The 27,632-nt window shown below is 43.3% G+C and overlaps 2 protein-coding genes across 12 annotated transcripts in view; one reads left to right on the top strand and one right to left on the bottom strand.

The window, feature by feature from the left end:
* LOC135399048 (6-phosphofructo-2-kinase/fructose-2,6-bisphosphatase-like) overlaps nucleotides 1-17,503 on the top strand; it is a 53,907-nt gene extending 36,404 nt beyond the window's left edge. For 5 of the 10 annotated variants that reach the window (XM_064630705.1, XM_064630702.1, XM_064630697.1 and 2 more), the window contains 12 exons: nucleotides 2,838-2,963; nucleotides 4,109-4,205; nucleotides 4,277-4,340; nucleotides 4,409-4,543; nucleotides 5,192-5,375; nucleotides 5,439-5,512; nucleotides 5,577-5,648; nucleotides 5,725-5,871; nucleotides 6,151-6,255; nucleotides 6,318-6,359; nucleotides 6,452-6,539; nucleotides 13,413-15,762. In XM_064630705.1, coding sequence (XP_064486775.1) covers nucleotides 2,838-2,963; nucleotides 4,109-4,205; nucleotides 4,277-4,340; nucleotides 4,409-4,543; nucleotides 5,192-5,375; nucleotides 5,439-5,512; nucleotides 5,577-5,648; nucleotides 5,725-5,871; nucleotides 6,151-6,255; nucleotides 6,318-6,359; nucleotides 6,452-6,539; nucleotides 13,413-13,636 — 1,358 coding nt within the window. In that variant the 3' untranslated portion in view covers nucleotides 13,637-15,762. Of the gene's footprint in view, nucleotides 1-1,384; nucleotides 1,598-2,837; nucleotides 2,964-4,108; nucleotides 4,206-4,276; nucleotides 4,341-4,408; nucleotides 4,544-5,191; nucleotides 5,376-5,438; nucleotides 5,513-5,576; nucleotides 5,649-5,724; nucleotides 5,872-6,150; nucleotides 6,256-6,317; nucleotides 6,360-6,451; nucleotides 6,540-10,933; nucleotides 12,931-13,412; nucleotides 15,763-16,460; nucleotides 17,320-17,369 lie in introns of those variants that run through there. The other 5 variants (XM_064630698.1, XM_064630700.1, XM_064630703.1 and 2 more) reach the window with 5 other exon arrangements.
* A 342-nt stretch (nucleotides 17,504-17,845) lies between these two features.
* The window catches only part of LOC135399046 (alpha-aminoadipic semialdehyde synthase, mitochondrial-like), a 29,851-nt gene continuing 20,064 nt past the window's right edge, over nucleotides 17,846-27,632 (bottom strand). Inside the window, exons 9-25 of one of the 2 annotated variants that reach the window (XM_064630694.1) lie at nucleotides 27,435-27,452; nucleotides 25,898-26,009; nucleotides 25,774-25,833; nucleotides 25,575-25,645; nucleotides 22,009-22,136; nucleotides 21,804-21,933; nucleotides 21,614-21,724; nucleotides 21,363-21,471; nucleotides 20,264-20,340; nucleotides 20,134-20,197; nucleotides 19,912-20,079; nucleotides 19,739-19,834; nucleotides 18,925-19,040; nucleotides 18,755-18,843; nucleotides 18,631-18,698; nucleotides 18,459-18,567; nucleotides 17,846-18,123 (exon numbers count right to left, since the gene is read on the bottom strand). In XM_064630694.1, the coding sequence (XP_064486764.1) occupies nucleotides 18,002-18,123; nucleotides 18,459-18,567; nucleotides 18,631-18,698; nucleotides 18,755-18,843; nucleotides 18,925-19,040; nucleotides 19,739-19,834; nucleotides 19,912-20,079; nucleotides 20,134-20,197; nucleotides 20,264-20,340; nucleotides 21,363-21,471; nucleotides 21,614-21,724; nucleotides 21,804-21,933; nucleotides 22,009-22,136; nucleotides 25,575-25,645; nucleotides 25,774-25,833; nucleotides 25,898-26,009; nucleotides 27,435-27,452 (1,648 nt within the window). In that variant the 3' untranslated portion in view covers nucleotides 17,846-18,001. The remainder of the gene's footprint in view (nucleotides 18,124-18,458; nucleotides 18,568-18,630; nucleotides 18,699-18,754; nucleotides 18,844-18,924; nucleotides 19,041-19,738; nucleotides 19,835-19,911; nucleotides 20,080-20,133; nucleotides 20,198-20,263; nucleotides 20,341-21,362; nucleotides 21,472-21,613; nucleotides 21,725-21,803; nucleotides 21,934-22,008; nucleotides 22,137-25,574; nucleotides 25,646-25,773; nucleotides 25,834-25,897; nucleotides 26,010-27,434; nucleotides 27,453-27,632) is intronic. The other variant, XM_064630695.1, reaches the window with a different exon arrangement.

Raw genomic sequence — 27,632 nt, 5'->3', positions numbered from 1 at the left:
AATATCATATATCAAATCATATATCAAAATATCATATATCAAATCATATATCAAAATATCATATATCAAATCATATATCAAAATCATAATCAAAAATATAAACACAAAAACAATAACAGCAACAAAAATGGCATGCAGTCAACAGTTCTCATCGCGCGCTTCACCACCAGCAATGGGGTAAGGTATCGCCCTGGCGATGAAACTCCTCAATCATCAAATAAAGTTGTTGTTTCATGGAGCGCTGACGCGCTAGTAGATTCTCGTTGGTAACCACGTCGCAATGGATTACGAGGAAGACCACGCTTCCTATGTATATTATGGAGGTCGTTGACCATCTCCATACGCGCCTCTTTTGCCTACTTGTTTTCCCCGTGGACGCGACTAAATTGCTTCTTTTACAGCAGATCGCATTCATGCCCATTCAGTGATGTGTCAAATGTGTGGAAGCATACAGAAGCGCATTCCTGCCTCGAGATTACATCCGGTCGCAGGATACACGTGCAGCTCTTCTTATATCCTCTTGAGAGGAACGCGCCCTTCTGCTAGGCAAACATACTTCGCAGACGACACCAATACGCCGATGTCTGCAGGAATCGCACGATAACAATATCGCGTCGCGTGATTTCTTGTCCACGGGGAGAAAAAGCAAAGAGAGAGAGAGACAACTATCATGGCGTGAAACACGTTTCAAATGCCCAAACGATTGTTGGTGCAAAGCTAGCGGTGAAATAGTGGTAGTTTTTCGGGAGGCTGGCTGTTCCGCGTTGTTCGGGTGCTATGCGGTGAAGTGGAGCAGTCTTCGTTGTAATGGTGGGAAAGGTGGGAAACGTGTGTTGTCGGGTAATGCAAAGTAAATCTTTCTCGGTTCGTTCGCTCGCTTTTCGTGTGCGTGTTGAGTTATTCAGTCAAAGCTTTTCGCTTTCGTGTGTTCTTCTCCTTTTTTCGAAGCTACCGAAAGAATGTTCCCTGTCTCGAAAGTCTCCTAACGCTCCAAATGTGCAACCAGTGACGAATACTTGAGCGTCGTCCGTCGTGGAGACATCTACTCTCGCTGTGTGACGTGATCCATGGTATCATTGGCATCCAACTCACGTGTCGCAACCACATTCCTCTCCCTTGCGTTCCTCGGATCTGATTGAAATGCCCAACGCCGTGTGAAACTTCTGCATTTTCCCACAAAAAAGAAAAGAAAGGAAAGCGAATCAATATTGCCAACTAACTGTGAACTCGCCGTTTCACGAGATCTGAAAAATCAGGAGGTGACCTTCAATTTGGCGCACGGGCAAGGAGAGTGGAGTGTGTGTCGTGCCACGTGAGGTGAGCCGAGGACGGGGATTGGTGGGTGCCGAGGGGCTCGGTCGTGTGACGTCAGTGAGTGTCGTTGCGTCGACTCGCCCGTCGCAGCGACGAAGCATCTGGAATAGGTTGGTGCTGCAGTGAAAAGCGCGCGTACGGAAGGCAGGTTCAGCGAGGGACCACATTTTGAGAGCAATCCCTCCGGTGTCAGCTGTACTGAACTCGGACGGGGCAGAAATGCTCGTCGATTGGGGGATCGTGAACTCGCATCCTCTCATGAAAGGGAGCTCAGCTGACAGAGGTGAGAGGATGTTGTCGTGCTTTCGCATGGCTTATTCGATCTCCCGAAGCTTCTTGTTGACGAAAAACGCATTCTTGGTCGCAGTGAGCAATGGTGTACTGGAATTGACAGTAGTCTCTGAATGATGTTACGAGCGTGCTGTCGCTATGGGAATATGTTCGGTACATTTCGCCTGTTCGTACTTTTCCCCGCAAGCTGGCTGTGTACAGCATCTGCAGAGCGCTTCGGTTATTCTGACTTTTGCTCACGTAACATCTGCTCGAAGCTATGTCGGCATCTGCAATGTTCTGTTTCTGTCACATCTAACACTGTCACGCAAACATGACGGTACAGTGAACCAGTTGCGCCTACTAACAGAGGACATGGGCGGTCGCAGTCGTTATTATACGTTCCTGTATGTTTAGTTATAAAGTTGAGATTTCACAAAAACGATAGCATGCTGCAGGTATTGTCAAGTGCCTCTTTTCAAATCCGTGTAGAGGTGGTGTAGGACTTAACACAGTTCAAAATGATAGCATTTTCCTTTTCTGCTATGTAACTTTTGTTTATTCTTATGACAACCCATCATCTACAGCACTGCATTATAATCGTGCTCAGAATGCTGTCATTACCCTACTTGGCTTTGCATTGCTTGTCACTCTCATGACGGCACTTACAGTGCCAAGGTAAACCAGTGCGGAACGTCTATTCACCCCTGATGTAATGCTATTCAAGTACAACGCGGTTACGTAAAGAAAGAGGCCTTTAGGCTCTCCTTGAAATACAAGTCCTTAATGTGTCCAAGGAAGGGCTAGTGTCAAAGTTAACTTATACACCGCTTCAACCCAGTATAAACAGCTGACCAAAACACCCCCCACCATTATTTCTACTTTGCACCACCAGGGCCAGAATGGCGTTCAAGTTAATTCCGACGCCAGCTGTAGAAGCCTCCTATATGATGTCTGAGTGCGTCCGTGTGTCGTAAGCACATATTTTGTCACCGCGTTGGCAGGGATCTCCCGAGAGTGAGGCAAAAATAGACTGAAATGTGTCCTGTCCGTACGCTCACTCCGCCGAAAATAACACTTGTTCATTGTGAAACGTTTCCGAGTGCTTTGTTCTCCGTCGGTTGCGTTCCTATTTCCTGGCATGTTTCCGTAACATGACGTACTAGCACTTTGATAATGGTTCGTGTTTGGGAACCTGAATGTGTGAACGTTTGGTGATAAGGGTGCTTGAATCTGGAAATGTTTTTTTGCAGGTGACAGGACCAATTATGTCAATGTCCCTCACGTCATTGCTATGGTGGGTCTCCCAGCCAGGGGCAAAACGTACATTGCGAAGAAACTGACCCGCTACCTCAACTGGATCGGGATTAACACGAGAGGTGATTTTCATTGCAAACCTTTGTCAAACACATCTGAGTGTAGTGTTCAGATTTTGTTCTTACGCAGTGGATACTATCCCGTACTTTGTATTAGTTCCTGAATGCAAGAAAACATTATTATGATGAGTGTGCAAACATGGAACATGCTTTTGAGAAATTTTTAAAGAAAAAGAAAGGAACCTTTTATTTGTCACTTTTCACTCGTCTGAGAAGCTACTGGAAATAATGCTGGTTCCATAAATCTAAAAAAGAAAACCACACACTTCTGCTTGTTTGTGAAGTATGTCATCATAGCAGCTCCAGTGAGCTGTTTTTTGTCCCGAGGTTAATTATGCAGTACAGACACGGTGGCATGCTTGATAGGTGGAGTCAAAGGTGGTATTTGTTGGAAGCGGGAATGCGCCTTCTACAATGTTTACATTATCCCAGTGCAAAGGCCCTACGCTTAAAGACAAAGGCGGAAATCTGAAGCTGCATTGCTTAGTCATATGCAGTGTGTCATTTGGTACACGATATGTCGTAGTACAGGCGTGGAGTTTCAACTTTCCTTTTACTAGAGATGGGACGAATCCAGAATTTTCCGAATCCTTTCTTAAAAAAACAAAAAAAGAGTTTGAAAAGCCAGGTGGGAAAACACTTCTACTGAGAAGTATTTTGAAGCAGAATATGATATATTTGTTTAATGAAAAACAAATTGAATAATAGTTCACTTTTAGGAAAAAACAGACCCATATGTACATCTTCTTAAATGTGATTTATTTAACGTGTTGTTCATCTACTACAAGAAATGCGTAAATTTTCTAGTCTGAATTGTTTCCGTAAAACTAACAAACAATCAAAAGCAAAACCAGGTTACTTTTAAACTTGTGTAATGTAACAGTTCCTGCCTGAACTCTTTCAGTCCAGAGTAATGTAAACAAGCGCACAAGAAAGCATCCGCCGGCCAATCAGGCTTTCGATGGACTCCGCGGTCGCCAATTTTAAAAAGAAACGAACAAACGTGGTTTGTGGATTGGAAAGATTCGACTCGCCGTTTTGAGCACTGGGATTCGGATTCCCGAACCTCAAATCCCTGCCTAGGATTCGCCGATTCGGTTGGCACATCCCTGCCTTTTACCTTTCGTGCATATTAACTTCCTCCGCAGTTTTCAATGTCGGAGAGTACCGTCGACAAGCCACCGAGGCGTACAAGAGCCACGATTTCTTCAGGGCGGACAATGCCCAAGCTATGGCTATTAGGAGGTCAGTTCATCGCACAGTCCTGTGGGGCCCGTTACCTGACATTTCGTGAATTTTTTTTGTTGTTGTTGCAGTAAGTGTGCCTTGGATGCACTCGAAGACATGTGCAAGTGGCTGGAAAATTACGGAGAAGTTGCGGTAAGTTTGGAAGCAGATATTTCGGTGCTCCTCCTCCCTGTGTACTGAGAGCATCGCCTTTCACGCAGGTATATGATGCCACAAATACAACGTACGAACGACGGAGGCTCATCTACAATGTTGTCTGCGAGAGGTTTGGGTTCAAGCTGTTCTTCGTCGAGTCATACTGTGATGACCCCAAGATAATTGAAGCGAACATTCGTGTATGTGTAGTTAACTCTCTTTCCTACTCTGCCATGCTCTCATGCTCTGTGAAATATCTGCTGACAGAGACTGCGTCACCTACCATATTAAGTATACCATATAGGTCATCCTCTAACTTACAAGAAAACTTGTCTTAACAACTAAACTAAACCAAACTTGTCTTACAACCGAACTATAACTTAAAAAAAAAGCTTGTCTTTTTTGGGTATATAAACTCCAAAAAGACAAGCTGCCTCAAAAAGACACGGACACAAAGGACATCGTTTGCCTGCGGGACCTTAACGTGTTAATAATAAACAAATAAAATCATTCGAGAATGTAGAAGAAAGGATAGCACAAGTGAAGAAATGCTGGCAGCCATTGTTGTCAGACATTTTTGGCCAGTGGCAGGTCTATCAGAGATGCTCAATCTCGTGAGCTCTAAAAGAAAAATAAATAGAAATAAAACTTGTTGAGATGCACATCTGTTTTACACAAGGATCGAGGTATAATGTGGATGTACGGCTACCTAAGCTAACATCTGCACAATTGCTGGCTCCACCTTTGGTTTTTTTTTGGTATGAGACGTAGAAAGGCGGTTGCAAAACCTGGTCCTATATGCAATTGCTATGCCCCACCCCTGAAAAGTGCAACAATATTCTTCGCAGGAGGTGAAGGTAAACAGTCCAGATTACAAAGACATGAACAAAGATGATGCCCTCCTTGATTTCGTTCACCGCATCGAGCATTACAAAGCGTGCTACCAGCCTCTCGATGAGGTCCAAGAGAAACAGTACTCCTTCATGAAGATCTTCAACACTGGTCAGAAGGTTGTGGTTCACCGACACGAAGGTAATACCTCTTTCGGAAAGAAGTGATGGGTCGGACTCACGACTTCTTCTTATTTCGATGCAGGTCATATCCAGAGCCGCGTTGTCTACTATCTCATGAACATTCACATAATGCCGCGTTCCATTTACCTGACCAGGGTATGTGCTAGTAGCAAAAGCTTAATACGCCTGGAGAGACTATAAGAACAATTTGACATTACAGCATGGTGAAAGCATATTGAACCTTCAAGGCAGGATTGGTGGTGATGCCGATCTCTCCGAACGTGGACGTGAGGTTTGTGTCTGCCAAGCCAGAGTAGTGAATGACCGATGAAGCGTCATCTAAAAGCAGATGCCTCTTGTTTTTGTAGTATGCAGTAGCCTTGGCAAAGTTCATCAAGAACCAGAACATCCCACGGTTAAGAGTGTGGACTAGTCAACTGAACCGTACCATCCAGACAGCAGCAGGCATTGATGCTCCACAAGAGAGGTGGAAGGCTCTTAACGAAATCGATGCTGTGAGTTGTGGCTGTGGTGCTCAAAGGACTTGTTTAAGACCCCCAGAGTTTACAGTGTGGAATGGCCGTTATATAGGCTAGCACTGAGCTGCTTATTAGCATTGCTCATCTTATCGCATTCTTGTCTTATCAGAGTGACCCTTCAAGTGTAACGCAACACACGTTCGCTTTCTTTCCTGCGTTTTTGCAATCGCTGTTTCTGGCCACTGTATACTGGGGTATACTTTTAGAACTCGCCCATAAAGACGTGCATGTCTGTGTGGTCTCATTTGCATGTAGGGAATATGCGAAGAGATGACCTACGAAGAAATTCAACAGAAGTTTCCCGAAGAGTTTGCCGCTAGAGACCAGGATAAATTTCACTATCGCTACCCAAGAGGGGAGGTCAGTCAGAGAATGGATATTTTCAGTAGGATTTTATTTATAAAAATATTCTTTATTTTTAGTCTTACGAAGACCTTGTTGCCAGGCTCGAGCCAGTGATCATGGTGAGGCATTTTTATTGAGATGCAAGTAACGATGGAATTGTGAGCACGTGGCTCGTTACTGAATTGGAATGGGTGCGATACCTTTATTATAGGAGCTGGAACGGCAGGAAAATGTGCTAGTGGTGGCTCATCAAGCCGTTCTGCGTTGCCTGCTTGCCTATTTCCTGGACAATAATTCTGGTGAGTTATGTGTACTTGCTGCCATTACTGTTCTTAACACAATCTGTCTACGCGACTCCCTTTTAATCATGCTGCAAAGCCCTCATAACAGCATTTGTAGTATGGAATAGTACATATAACGTTTGCCACGGGTTACATGCAGTGATGTCTGCTAGCTTGAGCCTTGATTCGCACTTTTGCTTTTGATCTGGCCAAGCTTTTAAACTATTTCAGTGCTAATGTGGGCTGCTTTGTATTTAACATGAAATCCACCCAGCTGGCACACACAACATTGCAAAAATGTTGCATGGCCATGTGGTCAGTGTTGAGTTATTGCCACTGTCAGCATGAATTTTCCTCCTGCACAATTGTACCAACTGCTATGCACAGCAATGGGCATTTCTGATGTAGTGTCTGTGTAGCAGTTCTGTAATTGCACTTGCACAATGTAGTCAGCTGAGTGCCTTGTCTCATCTGAATTTCATGTGGAAAAGCTCCATCATAGTTAAGTGGTTCTCCAGTGGAAATTCCTCCACGAAACTATCAAATTCTGCCTAGTTAAAACATGATTAAGTGGATCGTACTTAATTAATGTCTCCGTAGTTATTGTGATGCCGTCTGGTACTCTGCATATGTGTGCTAGCAATCCTTATGGCAAGCAACTGCGTGTTTTTATAACAAGACTAGAGTTCAACACCTGCAATGTATTGCCAGTGCAAATGTTGGTACATCTGTGCATGTTGTAAGTGTAACACTACAAGCATGTTAAAAAAAAAAAATTGTGTGATATTCTCACCGTGTGATTGCAACAAGTTTGCAATACATTGTGCTGGCTGGGAACCATCCAGAAAATGAGCGAGCCTTGCACCATGAAATGCCATACATTGTCCTATGATGTTACACAGTACTTCGTGATGTAACAAAGTAGTAGGGGAGGCCATTAAACATTGACTTCAACTGTTCAATTACATTGCTTTGCAACGTTTGTCTTGACCTCTATTTGTTTGTGTTGCACAGCAAAAAGGACTGTATTTGAAAGGGTATTACTCAGAAGATCACTCACGTGCGTTTACTAAGAAGAGAACAACGTATGGCTGGCTGGTGATACTGAACGATTGACAACTAAGTGCTAATGCGCATTGACGAAAAGTGGCGAAGGTGCAGAGGGGTAGTTCCGGTTCTATGCTGCGTATTGAGTGTTTTTATCAGAACCTTCAAAGTTGTTAGTGAGTGCAGGTGTGTCTGGCTATGTGTTGTCTTCAGTGTGTGTGTGAGCACTCAGTTGTCAACATCCAGTATATCTCCCAACTCTAATGTGGCTTATAAATGCTTCTACGTATACAATATTATGGGTTGTGCCAAATTGCTCCCTCTGTCCAATTCGAGTGCAGTAAGGTGTGGTTTGCAAAACTCTTAATCTTGTGTGTGTTGTGCAACGGGGAATCAGTCCTGTAACGAAAAGATGCATGTCTCACCTGCAAGTGTGTCATGCTAGAAAAGAAGTACAGTGAAAGCTACGATTTTTTGTGGGGCACGATGGTGAGCACCAAGCATATGATGTGCAACAGCACTATCAACTACCCGGGCATGACTACTGACGACGTGACAACGTCTGCTGTTGACGAGGCCAAAAAAGAAATTGCCCGAGGAAATCTTATTATTGAGGTTTTTGTTGCAACCATTTTCCCGACCTTTTTATACTTTGTCTTCATTTATTACTATTGAATGTGTGTCCCCCACTTCGCACTACAGTGTGCAGTGAAGCAGGAAAGCTAACATAGTGACCTTGAGAGAGGTATTTCTTGCAAGGAAATATTTTGTGGCGTGGTCTGGAATATCCTATGTCTGATCTGCGTGGAAGATGTTATTTTCACCTTTTTTGAAGTACAGTGAACCCTCGTTAATATGACCACCTCCGTTCCCGCAGATTCTGGTCATAAAGCGAATTGTCATAATAACGAGAAAGTGGTCCGGTCGGGACCAGAGAGTATGCACGGCCGAAGAAAACACACACATGATGCTGCACAGCAATTTATTTAACGAAAAAGTCTGTCAGCAATAACTGCTTGGTGTAGCTTGCAGTGACCAGCTTTTCTAACTGGACAAGAGTACTATCAATCGCGTGAACATTATGAATGTCATTGTGTTGCTCAAAAAACAATAAAGCAACCATGAGTGCTTCACTGGCCTCTTTCGTAGTGATAGTGACGGGCGGTCACTGTCTTTTATGGTTTTTCTTACTTTAGCAATCCGAGAAGAGGTATGAGTAATCTCGAGGTCAATAACGCCTGGAGTCACCCTAAGCCTTTGCGCCCCACTTTAACTGTGTCACTTTGTCCATGAGCAACTTAAGCAGCCACTCTAAGGGGCGCCTGACGCTGTCATAATAACGGGAGGATAATACATGTGCTTGACCTCAGCTGTGCCCAAAAATCTCGGTCATAGTCTGATAAGCGGAATGTCATATTAACGGGGAGGTTTTACGTGGCGAAGAAACCGTTCCCCAGGAATTCGGTCATAAAGCCTGAATGTCAGATTAACGGGGGTCATAATAACGAGGGTTCACTGTATAGTACAACTGCAATGGCATACACATACGATTCCAACAGTAAGCGTATCAGAAGCAGGTTTCATAGTGAGCTCTTGCAAACAACGTACGCCCTGTTGTGGTGTGGTACCTTTGCACATGCTATCACTCCTGTGTTACTCTTGCTCACAGTTCTTTTTTTTTTTTTCCAACGTGTGAAACATTAACAAAGCCTAATCCTGCACCTCTTGCAAAGAAGTGTTGCATGATGCATATCTTGGGATCTCTACAACACATTATTGCGTATTGAACACTTTGCACAGTTGAACTTCCGTGTAGTGAAGTACTTCAGTTTAATTTGTACTGCTGACGAACTCGGCGTTTGGTTCTTGATTAAAGTGTGTTGCTGCATAGTGCTGCAAAGACTTATCTATAGTCAGGCGGAAGAGTTTGGTTCATCGGATGAATGACTAAGCAGTATCAGTAAGCAAGGATATGGTACGTTCAGAAAACCAGTGGTACGTAGGACTGACAGATGTGAGCACAGCCTGCTACAGAGAATCTCGACTAACCTAGAAAGTTGAGGAAGTGGGTGTTTTAGCGTGACGACGAAAAAGCAGCAGCAGAGGGGCAAAAACGTAGAAGTGACACAGGACAACTGCTGGTTTACTAGAGAATCTCTTCCCTGACCGGAAGCACTCTTTTGACAACATCCGGTTTGAGCAAATTGCCATGGTGCAGAGCAGCGGCTCTCAACTTGCGTTACTCGTGGGAACCCGTGACCAGAGGTGGGCACCCTCACGAGGGCGTGCGAGGGTGAGGGTTTCCTCACCCTCACCTCACGATATTTGAGGTGAGGGCCAGTTTTTCGGGTGATGTTTGAGGTGAGGAAAATCTTCAAAAAAATTTTGAGGTGAGGAAAATCTTTTCAAAAAAATTTGAGGTGAGGTGAGGAAAATCTTTTTAAATTTTGAGGTGAGGTGAGGAAAAGTCTCAAAAACTCATTTGAGGTGAGGTGAGGAAAATTTTCAAACCATTTTTTGAGGTGAGGGGAGAAAAAATTTTTGAGGTGAGGAGAGGAACTCACAGAAAATTGAGGTGAGGGCGAGGCTCGTGAGGACAAACGCCCACCTCTGCCCGTGACTGTGCCAGCTAGACTTTGAGAAACTTTCTACTACACAATGGGTGGACTCAACTGTGTAGAAGCAACACCGCCTCGATAGAGAAAGCCTGCGCATTGCCTCCTCTCCCTCTTTCAGTCAGAATTTGACCGCTACCGCGATTCTCACCTTCTGCGAATCCAAGAACCCGCAGATCCTGCAGCTCACCTGCAACCTGCAGACCTAAATATTTAGAAAAAAAAAGTGCAAGATGCTTTCCAGAAAATTTGAGTTTTGAGAAACACTGAGACCGTTGTGGCACTTTATTTCAAAGTTTTCCCACGTAGTATGCCAACACCGTTCAATCACAACTTGCAGACGACGGTGGTCCTTCGCCGTGGCCACGACCGCTGAAAGCACGTTCGTGATTGGCTACAGCCGTTGAAAACACGATCCCGATTGGCTGACTCTTAATTGTTACGTCACGTCAACAAACGCGCAGGCTTCCTGTACCTAGGTGTTGTTCATAGAAGTGGGTTAGACGAGCTATGGGTTGCACGAGGAGGTATCCGGCGATATCATTGCCAGTCCCCGTGCCAGTGACAACATGTTGGGCATAATATGCTCGTTACATTGAAGTTCAACTGTAGCCGTTTTGATGAGCATATTCTTGTGCGTAGCTCATGCTTGCACGGTGCTTTGGGTAGAGTTTTGAGTTTTTTTGGCGGCCTAAAATGTGCTTTTCTTTATGGCTTTCTCCTCCTTCCACTTCTGTCCTGGCGGTGCAGAGGAGACTCCGTATGTGCCCGTGCCTCTTCACGCCATCATTCAGCTTGTGTTCACAACATCGGGCACTGAAGTGTGTTATTACACTCTGAATGTGGCTGCAGTGGATGATCACCAGTTGCTTTAAGGGCTCATCAGTCTCATTCCTTTTCTTTGCTTTCTAAGTCGATTCCTGAGGTAGCCTAGGGGTCGGACAGATATGTAAATATAGCGCAGCATTCTTTGTCGGGTTTAATGCTGGATGTAAATAATAATTTGTGGTCTTATTGTACAGTGCAGTTTTGAACGGTTCAACGTGCTCTAGCTAAGATGAACCAGAGAAATTATCAGTTTCCTGCACCTTCCACTTCGAACGTGAATGGGAGATCGCGCTCACAAATACTCTGGTTCGTGTAATGTTACAATGTCTAGATTTTTATTTAAAAACAATCATCCATTGTACCTAGGTGAAAAATTTTTGCAGTTACAAGTGGTTTATGAAACAATTTCTACTTGAAACTACTTTGAACCGGAGTGTCGAACCGAAACGTTTTTCATTCCGGTTCTATCACAAATGGTCCGGCACCGGTTGTGCTCCAGAGCAAAAAAATAACGGTTCATACCGGTTTTAACCGGTTCCTCTTCTGGTGGGCATATTCATTCCGAGAAAAATGTCAATGTTGCAAAATGTAAACGCGTTTATTCCGCATACATTGTATTTAATATTAATAGGCAGCTGTGAAATTGGTAGCTCCTGGTTCTTGTAGGTGATTGTCTGTTCATTGCTGTTGTTTTCATTCCACCGTAACCGTAACCCTCGTAAAGTATCCGTGACATGACTTTAGAACACACGACGTCAGTTTCATTCACCTATTCGTAGTTCAAACCGGCGAAGTTTCTCCTTGAACTGAAAACCGTTAAATAATTTTTTCGGTTTCCCTACTGAGTGAGAAAAAGTTATGCGGTTTCGATTCCATTCGGGTTCGCACCAAAATAGCAGTTTTTTTCGGTTTTCGGTTCTGGTTTTCGGCTCGCTCCGACACCCTGCTTTGAACCACTTTGTACGTAAGTGGTTTAAAGTGGAAATTGTTTCATAAACCATTTGAGATTGCAGAAATTTTTCACCTGAGTAAGTAGCATTTTCTCAGGTTATATTTGTATATTTGTTATTAGAGTTCATTTGAGTAACTGCATTTTGTCGTGCAGACTACCCCATTGTTTTAATTTCTAGTCTACAGCAAGAGTTTATTTCGTGAGGGGCACACATGTTAACTGAGTCTCACAGTGCTGATAAGCTTCAGTGGTTTTGCAGCCATGACATGAACAAGAGGCATGGCATAGGCCTTCTAGTCTTTAAGGGACAAATAAGTGAAATTAATTAAAATTTTACTCACTCGTGATGCTGGTAGTCAGACCACACTGGTAGCAATATTTTGTGGAACACAGCTCTTTTGTGTGTGCAATAGTTTTCGTTAGATGCTCACCTTGCTGTCTCCAGTCTGTCCAATAGTAATAAGTGCTGAATATTTTTGAATTGCACGTGCTAGCTTTTAGTCATTTTAGCAATGCTAGGAACTTGTGTGCCAATAATTCTACACAGCGCAAGATCTCGTGGTGTGCATGAAGTTCAAAAGTGATATACCTAGTCAGTATTCCCTTACAACCTGGTAACAGTTATGTTTCCAAATTTTTTTTCTAATGTTTTGCTAATGTTTCGTGGTTACGTTCCATAAGTTACGCGATTCACTAGTGGTTATGGGAAACCCAGAATGGCAAATACTGTTTTTTTTAATTATAATTATTACTCAAGGGTGACACTAGAGTGGCACATCCATATCTCCTTTCGAACGCAGTTAGGAGCCGATGTATTCCGAACCAGTACCCAGTTAATTACAGTACGATGCTGCCACACTGTGCTCATGTAAATAAACTCTTTGTGTACATAATAGGTCTGTTTTACAACAGCATTCCTGTACCATTGTAGTGGGTGTTGCAATAAAATGCTCAAGTTAAAATTGTGCACTGCAGAGGATGTTTATCCATACCTGGAGCATCATTCACAGACACGAATATTTGTGTTTATGGACAGTTTCTGATTTCTAGTTGTTGAGCTTATAATGCTGAATTATAGAAAGTAATGAGGTAATAAAAACAAATCATACACGACGCTACATCAGCACAAGGCTTCACTACTACTACTAGTTGGGTGACAATTGGAAAATCTTTCTACAAGCTACCATTGTTTTGTTCTAGTGCACTGAATCACGCTTTGCTGCATATAATGTAGGTTAGGTTTGTGCTTTTTGTTTAGGTTAGGCTGTGGTGAGTTGCTTAAAAAACAAAACAAAAAAAAGACACACCCACGTATGTTTTGATGCCACAGCTATTTTTGAGTAGTGAATTTCTGCAGTGGGTTACGTAAGGACTTCCACTAAACAGATAAATTGCCCGCCTGACGCTTGTAAGGGTAGGAGGTTCTTCATGGCTCCGCTTGTATTCCAGAGGAACTGCCCTACTTGCGTGTCCCCCTTCACAACATAGTGAAGCTGACCCCCATGGCTTACGGATGCGAAGTGGAGAAGTTCGACGTCCCCATCGCTGCTGTGGACACCCACAGGGAGAAGCCCGCCGTAAGTAAAGTTGACGAGCTGGCGAGCCAGGTCAACGACATGACCGTCTCTCTTAACGATAGCAACGGTGTCGAAATTACTGTGAATGGAATCTAGCCATCCAGATACAGAAAATATCTGTAGCTGTACAGAGGCAAAAAGACGGTGACCTTGTTCCCTGCAAGTTTAATATCTTACGTTAGAAGCCTTATTTAGCCATATGTACAGGAGATGCTCGCTTTTATTTTAGCTTACTTCGCCTAATACCCGTGAAGCAAAATGTGTCCCCCCTGCAACTCGTGTGACTCCCCATTACAGCTGTGGTTACATCTGGTTTCTTTTGCACGGGTTCAGGTTAGTTGTAACATCGATGCCACAACGTACGTGGTGAAGCATGGGCATTTTTGTTAGATACTTGCACACATACTCGAGGGCATTGTACCTGAGGTAGTTGCACTTAAGATCTGTTTATGTAGTTTTGTTATTTGAATGTCCCCTGTTATACCTTAAAACTTACAAAGAGAGAGAGAAATTACTTCCCACAAATATGATACCATAACGCAACGAAAGTTCTGGATACCTTAATGGGGCTCGTTATGGCATAGTACATGTCCCTGGTCGTTCTGCCTTTCACGTTGGTCCTGATTACATGCGTATATCAACTACTGCTTCAGCAAACGGGACAGCTCCCAGTATAAGGAACTTCAATGATGTGACAGTCGCCCAAAATTTTATTTTCCTATTTTTGTGTGTTTTACGCAAACGCTGAGCACCTCTCACTTGTGCTACCTGTAGTAGTGGCAATATTCTTAGTGGCAGACGAAGCATGCCAGATGCTTTGGGCTGTGGCTTGCATTCTTGGTGCATGCTGACCTCCAAGATACCAAGGCATGCGCTACTGTGTCCCTATCATGCTGTAGATGGGCTATGCACTTTGTTGATGCATTGCACTGTATAATGTGCAATGGCAGTATTATAGTATGCAATATATGCTTGTTGCTTTGCATTGTGGTTCTTTCTGATGCCACTGATATAGTTCTGATGGTCATTCTCAGTGAACACCATCAAGTTGAACACTCAAATATGCATTTATTACTCTGTTTGTATATGTACATATACGCTCTTATTGGCTTTGCATCTCCAGCTAACGTGATGAGAGAAGTGACGACTCAATGACTGTAATATGTCCGTGAATACTTGTTGCATGTGAAATGTTGCAGGAGTATATCATGAATTAGTCGCTCTTTCATATCACTGAGACGGACTAAATGTTGTAGCCAGTCACGTGCAACATTTTCAATACCATTCCAAAGGCACATGGAATCGTCTTGTGTCTCCTAACTCAAAGTGATGATTACTCATAGCTTTCTTTCTCATATAACTTGAGGATTTTTATACAGACATGTGTGGGTTGTATCTTTGAGAAAAAAAAAAAAAAAAGAAAACTTGATATTTTATATTTTTATTTTATATCAACTGAAATAAATAATTTAGGATATTTAATGGTTGTACCCCTGCTCATTTTGCACTGTACCATGAAGGTGGATAGGAACTTCTTCCTTTCAATGTCGGAATGGTGACACTGCACTTTTTCACCCAGCCCGTTAAGAGAGAGAGAATACTTTCCAGTATACCTTCATTGGGTGTCAAAAGTGCATTTCAGTTTGATGGCTTAAGAAATGCAACATGAGGTTTCAGCAGGAAGTAAGCAGCAGTTGTCTGCTTCTATAAGCTGCACTCCATTGCTTCCTGTCGTGTTCCTGCTCGATGTGACGTGTGTCTGTATGTTAGCAAGAAAATTGTTTGTAGTCCGTGCATAGTAAAAATCTGAAGCAGTGTGGAAAATATAGCACACAGCTTTCTTTCCGAACCCATTTTATTACCTGGCTTTCATTCAAATTGTTTAACCTAACTTAAATTTGAACTTACTTAAAAGTCTATTTCTGATTTTGGACAAAATAAAATGATCAATGATTGATAACGTCATATTTTGTAGCACGATATGTTTGGTGTTAGAAAATTCAGGTGCGCATTTATGCTTGTATGGTTCACAATGCAGGAATGCACAGATGGGCGAATATAACTGGTTCATGAGTGTCACAGCATGCAACTGACGTAAGGTGTCATTTGAAAAGCACCTGAAGACTGTGATTGACATATGGTCAGTGTGCTTGTAATAACGATATTGCATCGGGCTTTATGCTCAGTACATCTGAATAAAGGTCTATGTACGGAACTGTCAATTCTGTCTCGTCTTGGTACTGTAGCGAGAACAACTACAGGATGCACCATTACCTTGCATGTACATAACAGATCTGGGTAGTATTCTAAGGTGATGTCTTAATTTTGGCATCATTAGAACAAGAGTGAAGAGTACAGCATGGAACCAGCTTGGGTTAGTGTGCCCCCCTGCCAGCTTTTCTCTATCACTTCATTCTTCACAGGGCAACGTAAATGCATGGCAGGCTTCACCCAAGAAGGATGATTAGGTTGTTTCCGTATGCTCAGGAATGGTTGATAAATGGATAGGTAATCTGTTCAGCAGGCAGTGCTCGATATTCAATAAGTAATTGGCATGGTCTGTGTCTGTTCTGTTGCTGGTTAGTGCAGTGTTCTTTTCTGCATCATGTCAAGACCCACACCTCAATACTACATACTTCTAGCTGTGGAGTGTAACACACTAGTAAGTATTGTCCTATATAATCTTATCTAGAGACAGTCACCTTTGTGTAGCAATGTTGTCACATCTAAGTATTCTTTGAACATCATCTCACATTGTGACTGACACATCATGCTTCCTATTAGTATTGAATTGCTCAAAATAAACGAGCTGTACTGTTTGCTGAGCGTAACTGATGCAGTATTACAAAATGCAGTTGTGAAAGTATGGAGCCCAAGTAGTCTAGTACTTTAGTTCTGTAATATTTTTGTGACATTACAGATACCAGGGACCCTGGAAGAGAAGTTCAAGACGCAGCAAAATGCTTAGAACACTGCTTATAGGCAGCTTTTTAGTGTACTATTTATACAGTGTGAACTGACTGATTGTGGATGGTTATAAAAGAATGGGAGAGGAACATTGTGCATGAAATATAGGGATGCTCCTGTATTGCTTGCATCTCTTGCTACCTTCATGTGCATGTTCCTTCAATGTGATACTTGTGATACCTAAGGACTGTGCAGTCACGATGATAAGCCAGAGAAGCCGTATTTTTCTACGCAACACTTACTTTGCAAACTGGACGGCCAGCACCTGGTTTGCGTTTAGAACTTGAGTTCATGTAGTGCTATAATTGGTTCATAATAGATGTAAATGTATTATGCATGTAAGTGTGTACATAGTTGAGTTCTGTGTATAATCACTGTAGAATGTGTTGAGCACTGCAGGCATAGACTGTAACAGCTGTGCATGTCTGCACATTTATTGTTTTTTGGATCGTGCACTCCACCAAGTTTTTTGTAACTGTTTTGTGCCTGTGATAAAAGCTCCTGCTGCTTGTTGACAACCAACCCCTGTATCATGTGCGGATAATACAATTGTCCATAGATTGCATCTTTCAGTTTTTCAGTGCCTAGTAGTGGACCACTGAAAATGTACTCGAAAACATGACCTCGACCAAAGTTGACCTTGGTCTAACAGCTATGCTTTGATGCATGGCCTTCATAGTATGCAGTTCGGATGCATGTCCCTGCTGTCCCTACAGCTTTTGCCAAAGTGCAGGTGATGAAAGCTTCTCTCTCAGAAGCATCATTGGGTGGCTGTGTTGTACAATAGCCAAATAAAAAACAGGTCATTGATTGCTTCAGAAATGCATGTCTGTTACTGATAATCATTCTACTTTTCTTTTAGAACTGCGATTCTGAACGGTCATCCGAAGAAGCCTTGGAAACTGTTCCTACGCACTTATAATTATACCATTCCTTGGAAATCTGCTCCGCTGCAGATCTCGAATGCTCATTGTACAAATTATAATTTTAACTTTTTTCTTTTTTTTAGTGTACTCACTTTAATGTTTTGCACTAGATGGGATTTCTGGGACAAAAATGTATTCGGGACCGGGACATTCCGGCATTGCCGTTAGTATGCACAGTCCTGTATGGAATGTGTTTAACAAAAGCATTTGGCAAGTCGTGGTACGCAAATCGAAGGGAAAGGCACGTTGAGCACTACGCTGGGTTTGCAGGAGTGTTAACAGCAGAGTGTATAGAATACAACCAGAGAATCGGGGTAGAACTCCCTGGTTACCGAACCACTTGGAGCGTATCAGGTGTCCCAGAAATATCATCTATGACACTGGCTCAGTGGAAAATGAAACTCAATTTAAGTATTGTTGAGAAATAAATTTATTATGTTTCGGAATCAAGAATATAATATATGAGCTCATATGTTCAAACAATGTACTAAAAGCTGACATATGTACAATTACAAAAGAGGTCCTCTTAAACCAATATGTACACAGCCCCTTAAGCTGGAGGATAAATTTACGACGAAATCTTGGTCGTCCTCTCGGAATATCGGATGCCTTCGTTCTTTAGCCTCTGCAACATGGGGGCATAGATTTCTGGAGCAAAAGGCAGCAACATTCCTTTTGCTTGTATTTCTCCTGCAAGCACAAATGTCAGCATGCATTAGAAACTTGTTATTTAACACAATAAATCAATAGAGATAATTTCTACGTAAATCTATTCTAATCCAGTAAGTTGGAGTCCACTAAGGGATGGGTATGGAGCATATGGGATGTTTACAATACGCCTTACAACATTTTGACAGTGTATTTCACGTATGTCCAACTTTGAGAACAAACATATGGTATCGTCTTTGTGGAAAGCAAACCAGAAGGCTAATGGTTCAGGACGCTGTCAAGACTCAGTACCTCTGTTTCCACACAACAAACTTTCCTCCCAAATGATCACGGTATATAATAATTCTCAACTATACCTTGTAAGATCATCTTGGCAGCAATAGCTGCAGGATAGCCAACTGTCTTCGCCATTGCAGAGTAACCATTCGGATCTCCATATGTCACCATGTCAATGTGACGTACCTCCTGCAGAATATGGAAGACACTCTTGTTCACATCGCACATGAAACTACAATGCTTGTCGTATACCTTCTTCTCGTTGTGCCATTGAATTCCAACGTCATGCCTCATGATCACGATGTCCCTCTCTCCAGGTTCTGATACGGAAATTACGTGTTAGAGATGTAAAATGTTTAGGCATAATGTATCTCACCATAGGCCAACTTATTGGATAGATGGAAAGTCAATGTGTCAAGTGGGGTGTTTTTCTTTTCCACTGGCGTGTCCTCCAATAGTCCAAGGCTAATAAAAATGTTTCAACAAAGATGGTTTATAAGTATTGCGGTTATTTTTTTTACATACACACACGACACAGATACCTACTCTTCTATAGCCTTCGTCTTCAGGTCACATTTTCCCACTTTTTCGTGCACCAAGTTTTTGGCATTTGATGCGAGGATGTCATCTTGTTGTCCCATCAATGTGCATAGAAATTGACGCTGAATGGAAAACGTATCTATGCGTAAACCCTCAAGCATCAAAGCCATCACAGGGCATGCACACATACAAGACCAAGAGAGCCTAGTGCACAAAGCAACGCAGACTGTTTGTCAGTAGTGCTCAGGCCCTAAGTGTCAAAGCTACTTGTGGACCACCACACTGGTGCTCCTCGTGGAGTTCAATTGGTCGTAGCAATGATGGCCCATGCAATGACAACTATCATTCCACGTGCCTGCGTTGTGCAAGTGGTCTATTTTGCTGTGGCAGGCTAACACTTCATTCAAATTAGTTCACATATCAGTTTTAACATTTTAGTTTTGTGCTCTCATCATGGGTACAAAAGGGCATAGCATATTCTACTGCATTTACACACTGTTGTGATGAATGTTACTATGTATGCAGTCTACATAAATCTGCCATCACTGCTAGTATCGTAGAACTAGCCATTGGTAAGTTGAAGTAGAAGCCTGAGATGCCCATATGTCCAACAGCGACTGTTATCATAAAGTACTGGGTTCTTCCCGCCCGCAGCTAAGGACCTTGAAGCACTCGATGTTCCATCAGCATCAAAATAACTTTCACTACTTTGATTCTGTAGCACTGTACCTGAAAATGCTGTGCAGAAATTCTGCTTGTCTGCACAAGCCAGACTGACAAACTGATTTTGACATCGCAAAAGTGCTACATATTATCGTACCCATGTAATCTCTGGCCCCTTTGGATGAAGGCTGGGATGTGGTTCATCACTGAGGAGGCCCATTTCAAGAAGTCCTTTCATGGCTGTTGTGAATCCCTTGAAGAGGAAAAGGATTGTGGTTCTGATGCTGTGGCTTTTTCCTTCTCAGTGTATGCAACAGCGAAGCAGCATACCTTGTATCTCAAGGTGCCTCGTAGCACGGTGTGAGCATTGTTGATTCCGTAGATGCTCTTGTAAACCAGGGAATCCCGATTTGGATAGCCCTCGAGATTAAATCCAGGGAGAAAACCTATATCTTTGACACTGTCAAGGAGGCCGCCTCCTGCGGGCACTTCCATCTCCTGCAGGCCATACGACTGGTCAGGTCAAGACAGTCACTTAAACTGACTTATTACCTTGTTGTCTTGCAGGTACTTTGCCCAGCCCATGGTGTTAATGAGGGAACTTCTCGGGTTCCAGCTGTTGCGTGAAATACGTTAAAATTGTTAGAGAGCATGCAACAAGAAAGCCTGAACTTGCCCGTACCTGAATTTGTATCTCAGTGGATTATCAGCATTTTCAGGTGCAGGTAGCCCACCACAGTACGAAACAAATGATAGAATCTGAAAGCGTTGCAAAAAGCTGTTACAAGGGGCGAAACACTTCCGTATTGGTCACCTCTTGGTACAGTGCAGTAAACTAACAATTAGAGGTATGCGAATATTCGAATTCTCAAATTCGAATCGAATATCAAACGCTCGAACTATTCGATTCGCGAATCGAATATCCAATATTCGATTTTTCGAATATTCGACTATTCCACAAATATGAACGACACAACCCGAAAGCGGGCTTCACCTGATGCTTCCGTGCATAAGGTGAAGCCTGCTTTACGAAATTGCCCTTGCTGCAGGACTAACACAGGCGGGACAGTGTTTAGTTTAAGATAACGTTATCCAAAGTTAGTTTTGTAGATATCGTCTGTGGAAGGGGTGGCGCCCCTCCCACATGCAGTTTAGCGGTGCCGACGAGTGACTTTGACTTGATGTCTGTGAGGTTGCCTTTAAAAAGTTAGGACTCTCGAATAATGACTACAGCCCACGAGCAAGAAGGGTGTCTTAAAGATGTCCTTTACGTCTAAAGTTTCAGTAGTGCAACTTCCTAGGGCGAGTGCAAAGAAACTAAAAGGTGTTCATGGTAAAGCTGAGGCAGGATGCCAATTCGTTTGTTTCACAAAGGGCCTGTGGTTGTCTGAAACAATTACAGCCTCATCCGTATAACGTGCTACTGCCTGGCATACAATTTTGAAATGAAGATAACCATTCCAGTACTCCAGTAAGTGTAGGCTCACCTGAAAAGCAGGAAGCACTCTCATGTAAAATTAAAGAGCAGGGGCTTTAAACAGAAGAATTGCGTCTCTCTCTTGTGACAGTTAATACCAGAAAAATTACACTAAAGCCATGGGCTACAAAATGGAAACTTTTAGTGCAAAAGTCACATCTTGTAAATTTTCCACGAATATTCGATATTCGATTCGGTATTCGGAATTTTTCCCCCCATTCGATTCGATATTCGATTCGGTATTTGGAATTTTCCCCCCCATTCGATATGATATTCGATTCGACTTGAAATATGTGCTACTTGCTTTTCCACCTTTACTGCGAACTTCATCAAAGAGTTCCACTGCGAGCAAGTGGTCGATGCCGGGGTCGAGACCTACTTCGTTCATTACAGTTATGTTGGCCTCCACCGCCCTGGTGAGAAAGACATTGGATTCATCTCATTTCTACTCCAATCTAAATCTTCACTGTGCTTCTACGTATTAAGAACATGCGATAAAACTCCCCATTCCTCATCTTAAAAAAAAATTAAGTTGTTGTTAAGAACATGTCTTACGCATTATGTAGGTCCTTCATTTGTGGTGTCAGGTAGCTCGCTGTTAACATGTTTTTTTGATGCACAATACAATGCTGTGCTATGGTAGGGTGAAGAGGGTATGGTAGCAAGCTGTAAAAGGGGAGGGCTGCATAAGTACATTGCGCTCTAATAATGGACAGTGCCAAAAGATGCACAATGCAGAGCTAACCTGACGACCAGGTCGGAATCTTTGATGAGGTTCTGAAGGGCATCGGGTGCTCGTGAGACATCTACTACTGCAAAGTCAGTGTTTGGCGTCTTCCTAGCTAATGCTTCACCTTCTTTCTGGAATGCTGTTCCTGCAGGATGGATCCAATTTACAGCGTGTCTGTTACTGAATGGTGAATGCTGTGCTGCAGACTGCGTCTACGTACCTATTGTAACGTGTACGTTATCGTCTCTTGTGAGGTACTCCACCAATGGAGCGGATACATAACCTGCACCTAGTACGAGCACTTTCTTTGCTTGTACAGCCGTCGCACTTACTGCCTTCATCCTTGACCTGTAACAAAACACCCATGGTTAGCATATGATCCCCCCCACGGTGATTGAAATCACACGTGGTTGCTGGGCCTGACATTTTCTGGATATATTTTTTCAGCAACATATGGGGGGGGGGGGGGGGGGGGGGTAAATATCGGGTTATATTTTGCTTCAATAATTCGGGTGTAACCAGGTTGAACTGAACCTAATTCAACCCAACTCTGGTTCAATCGGACCGAATCAGGTGTAAATCTTCGGTTCGCTCGGCATAATACACACGACGCACCAACAGAGACTGCGCAGGCTCAGGAGTACACGAAAGCAAATAGCGGGTGTAATCGGGTATAACTCTACAAAGTCAGGCCCATGTTAGATCAAGCTAAGCCACTTTTGTTTTGACTCTTGATACAAGGTGACCCGTTACGAGACGTACAAGACTAAGCTCAAAGTCTGAAGCATGTCTACTCAAGTTATTTTTTGCATCACCTTAATCCGCTCACATACGTGTTTCAATATCAGGTACGTAGATTTGTCGTAGGTTTCTCTGGCATAAATTCTTTACTGTGTAGCAGCGGAAGTCTGTCAGTCAAGCAGGTACCGCGTCAAGCGCAAACATTTGACTGCAGCCTACATCTGCAACGTGGCAGTTAAACCAAGACTGAGATGAGACAGGTGTGATAGATGCCCATGCATTAGCACATTCAATTCACAATTCTTGGACATTTTCTCGGTACCTTCTTACAACTAAGTTAGTGAGCACACGAGCAGCGCGGAGGAATGCGCCCATCGTTTGCGCCCCGTTGCGCCGGATTCGTTTGTTTGCTATTGTGTGGTTCACATCCTCGGCGAGTGGTGTCGCCAGTACCGCATTGTGCAGTTTCGGTTTCGGTATCGCAGGAAATATGTAAAAAGGCATCCAGGAAACGGCCGGGGCCGGGTGGTCTTTCTATCTCTGAGTTATACTACGGCGTTAATGTTTTGTATCGCGGTCCTTTGGAAAAGTGGATGGCGTCGACGCGCTAATGCCGAAGCCTTTGGAAACGTCACGCTTTTTTGCGTCCGCTGTCAACAGCTGCATTGCTGCCTTCTTATCCAGGGTAAATTGCTTCCGTTTCGCAGTCACGGGTTCACTGCGTGTCGTCGATGAGGCTGGGATTTTACCGCGTTATAGATTTCCAACTACATAAGCACGTTGCTCCACGTTTTATGTACGTATCGCGCATGACGTCACGTGAGCGTCGGACCGCACAGTATATTATGGTCACTAACCGCCGTATTCTTGAACGAGCCTCGACTCGAAACTCGACTCGAGCTGCACCTCGAGGACGGTTTTGCGCTTCATAAATCGACCTTGACTCGAAACGCTCCTTGAGTGGAGGAGTTCCTCCGTGCATTCCTCGAAAATCTCGAGGTAAATCGGTGCTACCTCGAGAACGCTCCTCAACTCGAGTTTGGCTGGTGTCATGGCGGAAGACAGGTCGTTCGCTGCGTCCATCGACTTCGTTTTGTGCCACGATGGCATTTATCTGGGTGCAGACAACATTACCACTGAGCGACAACGTCGAATAAGGGGCCATCAAACTCATTTTGATGATCACGAGTTCCTCATATGGTATACGGTACCGCTTCATGAAGAAAACCGTACGAAGCCTTTTGGATACATTGCCAGTGGAGGAAAATGTGTGCAATCGTGGGCTGCCTCTACGTCCTGTGCTACAGCTGCCCGTCGACATGTGATTTTATGGCGTTAGGATGAACTGCCACGGGAGGCATTGTGAATGTGTCAGAAACGACGGTGTGCCGCGTTGTCGAAAAAATCCCACACCTTCTCACAAGCACACTTTTCAAGACAAGGTGTAATAAATTTTCCTTCTGTCGCGCTATTTAGCACAAAGAAGGTGTGTTTGAAGGATGTTTTCACGCAAGAAGTGGTGCAAAAAAAAGGAACAGTGCATTGACTGGACATCTAAAAAAATAAACATCCTGATCTGCCTCCTCAATGTTTTCCCGTAAACTTTATACTGTATCAAGCTGGCCCAACCCCTGCTCCAGCTATCACCGAAACGGCTCAATAAATCTTCCATTCATGTTTTTTTTTTCTTCTCGTTTTCTTTTTTTGCAGTTGTTGTTCCAATAGTACGAATTCCGTTTGCTGGGTGCGATAACAGGCTCCACCGTTTAGGCAGAGCGCGATTGAGGGCCATAAAAGTTCGTACGACATGCTCGCGGTGACTCCCCAAGAATGGTCTCCCCGATTCTTTGCTCGGGATGTTGTTGTAAAATCTGTTTTGTTTGTTTGATTGTTTATAGCTACCCTCAAGGCGTTGGGTAAACGTACCCATCCGCTAACAAACAGTCATTCACGCCACATATTGTAACATAATAGAAGAGTGACAAGCAGTGACATCATCTTTCATATGATTTGATACGAGGTGACCATGCCATTAAGCTAGCTGCTGCCGTTGCGGTTGTAATTGCCAGACCAGAAAACTAGGAAACCTATCAGTCTGTTTCCCTGTTCGAAACACCTGCACCCTTCTTCAAACACTTGCAGACCTTTGTGTTTGTATTTGTAATGCACGTTGGTCGCAATAAAGTAAAGAATTGCATTTATTTTTCATGCCATAAGTGTGTTGTAAGCACGATAATTAACATTTTCGAGTGGTCCCGAAAGACGGCTGGGGACGAGACTACAGCTTTATTCGAGGACGGTTTCTCAGGAGCGCCTTGGCGGAGGAATCCCCGAAGCGGGTTCATGAAACGCATGGGCTCTTCGAGTGGAGCAGCGCCACTTTCCTCCACTCGTTGGAGTCGAGGCGGAGCGTCGAGTCGAGGCTTGTTCAAGAATACGGCGGTAAGTGGGCTTTTTACCAGCCACTCTTTGCGATTGTGTCAATACGCCTGGGAAGCGGCAACCCACATTCCCTACTTCGGATGCGTTATCCCACGAGCGTTAACCTCGAGAAAACAGGGAAATTTAGACTCCTATAAGGATGGGGCGCGGCGTTGGGTGCGTCGCGCGATGCAGCAGAGCGGCGTCTGTCGTTCCGCCGCACTATTTCATTGTAAAAGTTTAACGTATGGTGGAAAAGACCGGAAAAGCACTTCCCCATTTCGGTATGTTCGTTGTAAAGAAATTCGTTGTAAATGCAGAAAAATTACATTGGTCCTATAAGTCTGTGTTTGACAAGACCAAGAAAAAAAATATTCGTTGTATCGTTTTTTTCGTTAGAAAGGCGTTCGTTCTGAAGGAGTTTGACTGTATAGCAGCCCTGTCAATGTGGTAGCAATTTCTCAGGTGGAAATACTGAAGTTGTTCCACTTCAAAATGGTCTCACTTTAAAGTGGTTGTGTGAATAAGTCTCACTTGCACGCAGGAACACTTAAAAGGTGGACCTGTTCACTAACACCTTGAAGTAGAATCACTTCAGTATTTGCACTCAGGGAGCCTTCCTACCTTGACGTTCTTCTTAGTTCTTCAATGTACTCGTAGTTTGGTGTAAGCTTGCCCTCAGAAGCAATAATTGCCTGAAATTCAAACAAGATAGCATTCCCGCCTGGAGCGATCACTGCTCAAACATCAGCATTCTACCGCATTACTATGCTGGAGTAATAAAAGGCCACGGAGTAACAAATCTGTTGTGGCATATACTTACGCCTTCTACGACAGACGACATCTTATGCTCTGACAATGGCTTTGTTGCATCAGAGTTCACCTACAATAGGGATAAGACTCTTTGCTCCACAGGCACTGTTATCGATCATAGTTTGTGTACTTACAATTTCATAAATGTATGGCATAAGAAGCTTGCCAAAATAATCAGTTGCTTCAAGGGGAAGTTGGGTGGGCATGTTGTCGATAGAACAAACAAGAACACCTGGTCCGGCAAAACTGAAAATATTACACAAATATTGAGTTACCCTCAATCTGGCATGTATTCAAAACCAGTTTTGTGTGCAATTTTTGACAGGAATTTTGATGATCATTATCTTGCTTTGTAGTAAAAGGGGGGAGGGCTATTGCAAGTATCATATATTGAGAATACTGCAAACAGGCGACAGGGAGACGTGGCTGTTACCTGATGTAGTACCACTTTGTACTTAAAGGGTCCATGAAGAGATTCCCCAAGAATTGGAATTCTCAGTGGAGAACGACTCACAAGGAGGCCTATTATCAGAGATATATCCTACTTTTGCCATATTCCATTCAACGCCAAGGTCGTCTGCTTTTGATGTCACAGCCAGTTTCTCCGTCGTGCTGGCAGCGGAGGCGTCGAAGCAGTCGCCTTTTTTGGCAGTGGTTTTTAGTTAACAGTATCACCGTTGTTCTAACCAATGTTCAGTTTGTACTCCACATGGTGAATGGAGTAGTGGCTAGGAATCATACATATGCTTGCAGAGGTTTTCGAAATCTCTTCATGGTCCCTTTAAAGAGTCTTGAAGAGGCCCTGGAGACCCCAAATCAGAGCATATGTCCAATGAACCAGACAAATCATATTGGAGGCATACATGGCAGGAGGAACATAAAACAAAAGGCTCGCTCTGTTATTCAAATTGTATAATTCTAATTCCCCTTATGTTGTCCCGACTCATTTCCCATCAAGGTGTTTGATCACTTGTAAACCCATGCTTGCAATTACTGTAGCTCACAAGTACTCTACTCCACAATTAAGTATCTTAGAAGGGAATTATCTCCCTGTTAAAAATCGTAACTTTAACCAATCTGTACAGTTTACAGGTTGAAGAAATGTTTGGCTGTTCCCCCTTATGTAATGTCCTTCTGGGGGCCCATATGATAAAATGAATTAAAAAAAGAAACAGAGATATACTGTAGTTTTGTAGGCTTTCATGGCCTTTTTTTGCAGCATTTTATAAGATTTGATCAAAAACAGAGTTCCAGCCAGCTGTGTTGCACAACTATCATGCCCTTTCCAGATCACTCAAAAATGAGCAGAGTTCCACTTGAATCCCCATGCTGTTTGCCGTATTAGACTTAGATCAATAGGCACATAAACTGTTGCAGTATTAGTAAGATACGTTGTTACAGAGCAGCAGTGAGCATAAGCCACTCCTTTTTGAATGCATCGCTTATTGTTTAACGTCTACCTATGGACATAACATGCGTATGTTAGGAACAAAAATGCGTCTAAGTCTAAGTTGCGTTTATTGTCTACGGCACGAAAACGCATCTCGGACATGGTTGCAAGTGCTACGCAATCGAGCTACAGTTATCTACACAGCTATAGGGTAGCACACAGCTTTGGGAATCCTTACGACCGCAGATAGTTTTCTTCAAGATCCGAGTCTGTCCACTCACCAGCTCTTTTTTGCTGTGCTGCAAAGGAGTGGTGTTATATTGATCGACATCTAATTCCAATTGCTGTGAGCATGGTTGCTTTGGCCCTATAGCGAACATGTAACCTGGAACAGGCACAACTCTCTGTATTCTAGATTTTCATGGATTTTATGTATTTCTTTGTGTTTCCTGCATATGTGCAGCATTTATATGCAAGTG

Source organism: Ornithodoros turicata, chromosome 6 (genome assembly GCF_037126465.1).
Source record: "Ornithodoros turicata isolate Travis chromosome 6, ASM3712646v1, whole genome shotgun sequence".
NCBI classification, from domain to species: Eukaryota; Metazoa; Arthropoda; class Arachnida; order Ixodida; family Argasidae; genus Ornithodoros; species Ornithodoros turicata.
The sequence above is the reverse complement of the archived record's forward strand: the minus strand, read 5'-3'. Positions and strand labels throughout refer to the sequence as shown.